This window comes from Notothenia coriiceps, unplaced genomic scaffold (assembly GCF_000735185.1).
Source record: "Notothenia coriiceps isolate Sejong01 unplaced genomic scaffold, NC01 NC01_scaffold00013882, whole genome shotgun sequence".
Taxonomy (NCBI): domain Eukaryota; kingdom Metazoa; phylum Chordata; class Actinopteri; order Perciformes; family Nototheniidae; genus Notothenia; species Notothenia coriiceps.
The window spans coordinates 1,514-8,860 of record NW_011346583.1 but is presented as its reverse complement, the minus strand read 5'-3'; the positions used below and the strand labels follow the sequence as shown (position 1 = coordinate 8,860).

The window sequence follows — 7,347 nt, the reverse complement described above, 5'->3', positions numbered from 1 at the left end:
CGGGTGCTAGTGGAGCACGCTCGTGAACTGTTAGCTCCGGAGCCTCGCAGCGTGGGAAACTGTGGCGCGCATAATTTTACAACTGAAGACACAGCTACATGGCATGAGCGGCTCTGAGAATCTGCCTTGGTACAAAGTAGCAGTGAAAACATGGTATGGAGTTTCATTGATTTGGGCATTCTCACAATAAGCAAGTGGAATGGATTTGATAATGAAGCACTGACACAGCGCTCTACAAAGAGTGGCGAGTGGATAGACCGATGCACGGACTTTCCGCATAGTAAAAGTGGGGGGGTCTAAACTAATAATTTTAAAAGGAGGGGGGGACTTTTCCCACCCTCATATAATGGCTGCAACGCCCATGGTACAGTATGTTCACTCCTTTAGTTGCATTACAAGTGTAAGGTCATTTTTGCTCATATCTTAATTATTTAGTATAAAAAAAATTCGTACTCTGAAAACCGTACGTTTTTTATAAAAGGAGGTTTGAATGACATTTACTTTTTTCTTGACATTTGGATTTTATGAATGTTGTGTACATTATAAAATGTCCGAATGTACTACATTTACAAGAATTTCTGAATGTGAGCTTCCAACATATACTTTACCGCCCCACAATGCAATGCACCTACAGTACGTGCCTCCAAACCTGTCATCAGTCTTGTGAGATTGTGATGCAAATCTAGAATATAATAGATTTTATACTCTAGAATATGTTTTTGGTAATAATGCCTGTTTGCAAGGTTTTTTGATGTGTGAAGGATCCTGCTTGTGTTTATGTCAGTTTGTAGTCTGTTGGTAAAATTATAATTAAATATGTATTTAGTAGGCAGTGGACATTATATACTGATGGATGTACCTGCTATTGTGACCACAGCTTTAAACGTGTCAGACGCAAGTGCAGCGCATAAACCCTTAATTAATGACTAGTGTCAGTGTAATGTTCCTGTTATTGTGCATGTTCACTTACAGCAGAGCTTACATTAAAATAGTATAATGGCGTTGGTAATCTAATTAGTTGCGCCTGTGCTTTCCCTTCTATAACCAATGAAATATTTCCTGAAAGAAAAAGTCTGAAAGCCTTTTTATTGCGTCCTTTCTCCGTGTTAAAGTATAATTAAATCACCAAAAACATGCAACACATCTTATGTCATACCGAACAATTTAATGTGTAACCTTAGCGCAAAACAATTATTGTGTGTCATTTTTTTCTTTCGTTTTTTTTAGATGAGAAAGTAACAATTAAAATTCCCGTTATTTGGAAATTAACACCAATTTTTGGAGCTGCTGGGTGTGTGAGAGTGGCTGGTCAGTCCACAAAAGAAAATGTTGACAAAATGTTATTGTAGTGACTTAATGGTAGACACAGGTCCAGACTGTTTCACTATTGAGTATTTCATACAAAAACTAATAATAATTTTGATCAAGAGCCATACATTTGCTGACAGATAGCTAAAGCTAGCTAGGTCAATGGCTAACGTTAGCTAGTTAGTTAGTTAGCAAGTGTTAACTAGCTAGCCTGTTCATGTAAGCTAGCTATCTAACTGCACACTGAAAGGTTGATTTATTTTGGTCTCTAGATTAATTATGTACTTTTCAATACTGTTGAGGTTTTTTCCCCTTTTGCAGTGACAGTTATTACAAAAACACTTAAGACAAATCTTGCTTTAGGAAGGAGCATCCGTCGCGCTGATATGCCTCGTGCTTCCATAGTTCCTCATAGTGGAACCATTTACTGGAAGAGACACTACAAAGTTACTTACTGTAAAATATTCTCACATGTGATTTCTAGCCATTCTGATTTGGTCGGCTCAGGGAATGTGGTACTATGGAATGTTCCAATTGCAGCATTGAAGCTGTGAACATATAATTCATTGTTGATAACGCTGTCGGTGCCAGACTGAAAAGCACAATTGCGTTCAAAACCAAAGATGACAAAAAGGGGCACGTGGCAAAAGGTGCACATACCTACCGATTTGGGCGGTAGTCTACCGCTTTTGACATGTTTTTACCGCCTAGCAACTTAGCTGGCTTTCCCTACTGATTTTCAATCTTGCCAAACTATAACAAATAAAAATGACACTCCATAGACACTGGACTCGACTTTTGGCGGACACCGTTTGCAGCGTGTCTGTGTTTGCATCATACAAACAGTAGTCCTCTGTGTTTCTGAGAGAGAAACAACGTGCAGACCGGGTGTAATCGCTGCGGGAAAGGCAGCGTTACCCACAACGAGGCATTTGAGTCCTGCAGGATTTCCCCGTTAATATCAGTGTCTCGAAAACACATGTTGGCGACTGAAAGACATCCAGTGTTTGGTCTTTTCCGGAAGTATCCTACAGAGTCTCACTCTCAACTGAAAGAGGACCACAAACACACACAGAATATAATACAATTTTGAGATTTGGGGATATTTATCTCCCATTTTTTCACTTTTTCTGACATTTTCAACACCAAACATGTCGTTAATGTCTCTGTTTAGTGAACTACAGCAATCTGAAAGCCTGTACATTATTTATATCACACTTTATCAGTAGAAAAATGCAGGAAATTACTATTTTAATGCAGTATTTTCTGATACATCACGCAACACAAAGATATTTCGCTCTGTGCAAACCTTTGACTCTAATATGTCAACAACATGAAACAAGAATATGAACCTGGCTTTATCCAATGTTCACACAAGAGTTCTACATCCTGACACATCCTTCATCTACACTGTCTCAACTGAAAGAGGACCAGAAACACATTAAAAATATAATAAAATGTGGAGACTTTGGGATATTTATCTCCCATTCTTTTACTTTTCGGGCATTTTACAGACCAGACATGTCGTTGATGTCACTGTTTACCAAACTACCACTTTTTCTGAAAAATGCATGTTTATACATGGTTTATACATGTAATTATTGGGGTTCCATTTCTTCTGATTACCTAATTTGGGCGTGCACATTTGCCGCGCGCAAACCTACCTCTTTTGGATTTGGAAAGGTTGGCATGTATTGGTGCATACACTTTATAGTGTTAGCCGCTGATCCCAAACCCTGTAACTTTGATTTTGAAAAGCACATAGAAGGTGGTAACATGCTGAAGAGCAGAATTGCATTGCTCAAATTATAGACACACATCCGTAAACAGACACACAGTCGGTTTCTTGTTGTTTGTTGATAAGAGGATTTACTAATTAACACAACTTCTTGAGTTATCTTCAAATTCACCCCGGTGAGCTCAGATTCTAATGATGGAAATCATAAAGCGGAATAAAAAGTCAATACTCCCTGAGCTGAAGTTGTTCAGGTTGCTTCATTTTCTGTGTTTCACCTCACATCATTACCTTGATGTCGACTGTTGTTTGACTTCTTTTTCAAATGAAGTAGTTAAATAATGAATGGAGCATTGCATACAAATCAGATTAAATAAAACATTTATAGAGCTTGTAGATGTCTATTGTTTAGCTGTACTTTGTGATGAAAGTTTCTTGGTCTTATGTTCGTGCAGCTCACCCAGTGTTTTCTCTGTTTTTCCATGCTTGACTGTTGGGTGAACAGACTCCACTTGAGGTTGCTCAGCAGGCGGTCGATGCAGACGTGCACTGTGTCGGGGTCAGCACGCTGGCAGCAGGACACAAGACCCTGGTACCGGAGCTACTCAAGGAACTACGGAAGCTGAACAGGCCAGATATCCTGGTCATCTGTGGAGGTGTCATCCCACCACAGGTAACCTTTGACTTTTATATCATATATCTCATGGTGGGAATAATAATCGATATCTTGTTACATGGCGTTTGGTAGACATTGACCTACATTCTGTGTTTTCATTCTCTCTTCAATTCCCCTCACCAAGAAGGTTATGTTATCGGTTCAGTTTGTTTGTCTGTTTCACAGAAGGTTTGTGTAAAAAATGACTGCCCACGTTTTTATTAAACTGGATCTAAGGATGTAGCGTGGGCCAAAAAAGAAGCCATTAACCTTTGGGGAAAGTAAAAGCATTTGATGAATGGAAACGACCTTCAATGTTGTCTGCGATGTGGACTCTTAGCACCAAAGTGCAGGGTTCCTATGCCTACAAAGACTGAACAATACTGTATCTATACCGTACAAACGGAAACAACCTTGGCTGAGGTTGGCGCTCTGACAGTGCCCTTCTCCTTTGAATCAGGTTTTACTCTTTTGTGCATACTTGAATTTGTAGTTCATGCAATAGTAACTGTATGTTAAAAAGTGTACTGTAAGCAGGTGTAGGGACAGATAGCAAGGTATTTTTTGCCTGTATTTGTCAGGCTGATGTTTAAATATAGACCTGATGTTTGAACATAGTAAGTAAAAGCATCACACTTTCCCAGTACATGTGAGGAATTTTCAATTATCAAAGCTGTAAAATGATTATGAATAATTAAACCAAAGGTTTCTTTTATATCTTCTAATGAGCCTGAGAAAGGCGTTGAGATGCTGGTGTCTGTTGGAATACATCATTCCACACAGGGAGCTGGTAATCTTGTCAGTAATCACCACGTTGTAGAACTTTAGCTGTGCCTTTTAGAAGCTGCTTGAAAATATCTCGACAGCTATTCTAGAGAAGCTTAGTTCTTAAAGCCTCTGACATGAAAAACACACGTAAAATGATGTCATCCCGCTGTCAATTGGAAAAATATCCAATCTGATGTGATGATCATCATTCCTTCTCTAGAGGATGTCCTTGATTACATGCAGTGCTGTCTCATTTCCTGTCATCCTGTTCCTATCAACCCCATTTCTCTGCAAACACATTTCATCCCTTTGCTTTTGAGGATACGTCTAGTTGTGTCTGTGAAGCGTAATTGACAACCTAATTAAGCACGTTCTTTACATATATAGAGCTGACTTTTTCATTCACTGCAGTTCATATACTGTTTTCCACCTGTGTGTGTACGCAGGACTATGAGTTCTTGTACCAGAGTGGCGTATCCGCTATTTTCGGCCCAGGAACCAGGATCCCACAAGCTTCCGTGGACGTTATTGACAACATCGAGAAGAGCCTGGAAAACATTCGACAGGCCATGTGAACTCAAGCTAAAAATAAAAAAATTGTCTGTTCATGTTGTATCAATGACAAAACAACAGAACGCTCACACTTCTGAAAATAATCTGTTGGACTTGTTGCATAGGATTGTAAGTGAGTGACATTCCCAATCATGAGAACACAGCATTTACTGCTTTAAACAAATCTGTTGGGGTGTCATGGTTGTATTTACCTTGCATTCTATGTTTGACATGTGATTACTTATAGTATCCTCACAGTTTGCCTTTTGCAGTCTTGTTACTACTACATCACTTTTACATTTGCATCCTTTGCAGCCCCTGTGGAAATTGCTGTGGTTGAAGGATTATTAATATCCTAGAGATTCAAGAATACTTGAAGGATGTTTTGGTTAATACTATGGAGTTTGATAGGAAATACTTCTGATAGATATTAGACTGTTAGTTTTTTCCCCCCACACATAACAAACAATAAATAAAACATTCTCTTTAATAATTTTAAACAACATTTCATAGAAACATTGGCTTGAGATGAAATGTGCGGATTAAAATGTATTTTTAAAACAATACATCTAAGCCCTATACACCCACTTGGAATGTAATACTTTGGATTGAGGAATATGTGTGTTTCTCAATCACGTAATAGGGTGTTATTAGTGCAGTGGAGATGAAAAGATAGATCTTTATATCAAAACAAGCACCTCATCACCCTGGGTTTTTTCTCATGGATATAATCAAATTATAAGTGGTCTTCTGTTCTGTCTTGATTGCCTGCAGTCATGTTTAATTCATTCAACTTCTGTTAAAAAATAAAACCACAAAACAGTAAATGGCAATTTATTTGGAAATTGTATTTTTGTATTTGTGATTCTCAATCAGTCAAAAATAAAGTAATGGAAATGTGCCTCAATATCTATGATATTAACACTGCACACATCGCATATTGAATCATTTTAAAAGCTAGATATCAGACAGAGACTTTTTGTACAAATTGTGCCATTCCGTACCCTATACAGTATGTTGCAACACCCCCTTTCCTGTCAAGCTATATATCCAAGGATCTGAATGGCAATATATGCAACAAATCTGGTGAGATGTTACGAAAATTCGGAAGATGATTTATTTTGACACCGTTTTGACATTTACTTAATTGAGGGAATTGGCTTAAAGGGGATGAACCAAATAAGCACAAATGATGGTTCCACTTCCTTATTAGCTTGAGATCAAACATGTCGGTATGAATGTTATGGAAATGATGTGACTTTCACAGAATCTGTCTTCTACAATCTCTTCGGATAACACCCCCAGTTTGATGTATTCAATTCCATAATTATATTACAATATTGGGTTCCCCAGCTATTCTGATGCTATTGGAGCTGTTATTTTCAGCTGGCAGTAGGATGACGATGCTGGTCAGTCAGTCCATATTGTCATATCTCAACAACCATTCCTTGGCAAGAATTGTATTCACTTTGGTTATCCTTAAAAGAGTAATCCACTGATTTAGCAATGCACTGATACTGTATAACATTGTTGGCCAATAATATCCTTTTTTATAAAACGGACAAGTCAAATCAAGCAATCTGATTGGTTCTTAGCCGTGATATACTGAGCGTATACCATGGGTAGAATTGTAAGTTACTTTTCACAACAAGTCATTATCCCTCTGCGTCTGAGAAAAACAGTATACCGTACTGGAACAAGAAAGCAGCGGAGAAGTAACGGGGCAGAAAGCCTCCTTTTTACGCAGCGGTCCAGACATAGACATCAAAGGGCAAAACATATTCAGTGTGCAGTTCCTTTGGCATTAGGGCAGGGATATCTAGACACTTTCCAAGGTTTGACATAATGAATTGTGCTACTTTTAAAGCAAGCAACGATGTTTTCAAATCTGTAATCAAAGAGGTCCGCAAAAACACTATCAGACAATCAGATTGCTTGATTTGACTTGTCAGTTTTATAAATATATTTAAATTTCTTCCGTTACGAAACAAACTTACAAAGCATAAGATGGAAACATTTAAGATTAACTTCGACCTCCGGGGGGGTCTTACTATGGAGGAGTGGATTTAGCAGTGCCTATCTCCAAAAAAAAAAAGTACCTAAACGACGGCATGCAGAGCTACGTGAAGAGCAGGTAGACCAACTGGAAAAGTACCACCATTCAAAAGCTTTCTGATGCGGGTCTTGAAACAAAGTAGAGAAATGATGACTGTTAGTGGCCACAAGCTCTCTCCAAGTTAAGGGGGTTGTATACATCTCAAATGAGTGAACCACGCCCCTTAACTGTGATATAATAGCCATATACCACGGCCTGTCGTGAGCTATTGCT

General features: G+C 38.5%; 1 protein-coding gene across 1 annotated transcript in view; it reads left to right on the top strand.

Annotated features, from left to right (window-relative positions):
* The window catches only part of LOC104948167 (methylmalonyl-CoA mutase, mitochondrial-like), a 13,932-nt gene extending 8,087 nt beyond the window's left edge, over positions 1–5,845 (top strand). The window contains exons 5-6 of the mRNA XM_010774330.1: positions 3,549–3,716; positions 4,913–5,845. Coding sequence (XP_010772632.1) covers positions 3,549–3,716; positions 4,913–5,041 — 297 coding nt within the window. The 3' untranslated portion in view covers positions 5,042–5,845. The remainder of the gene's footprint in view (positions 1–3,548; positions 3,717–4,912) is intronic.
* Positions 5,846–7,347: the final 1,502 nt, after the last annotated feature.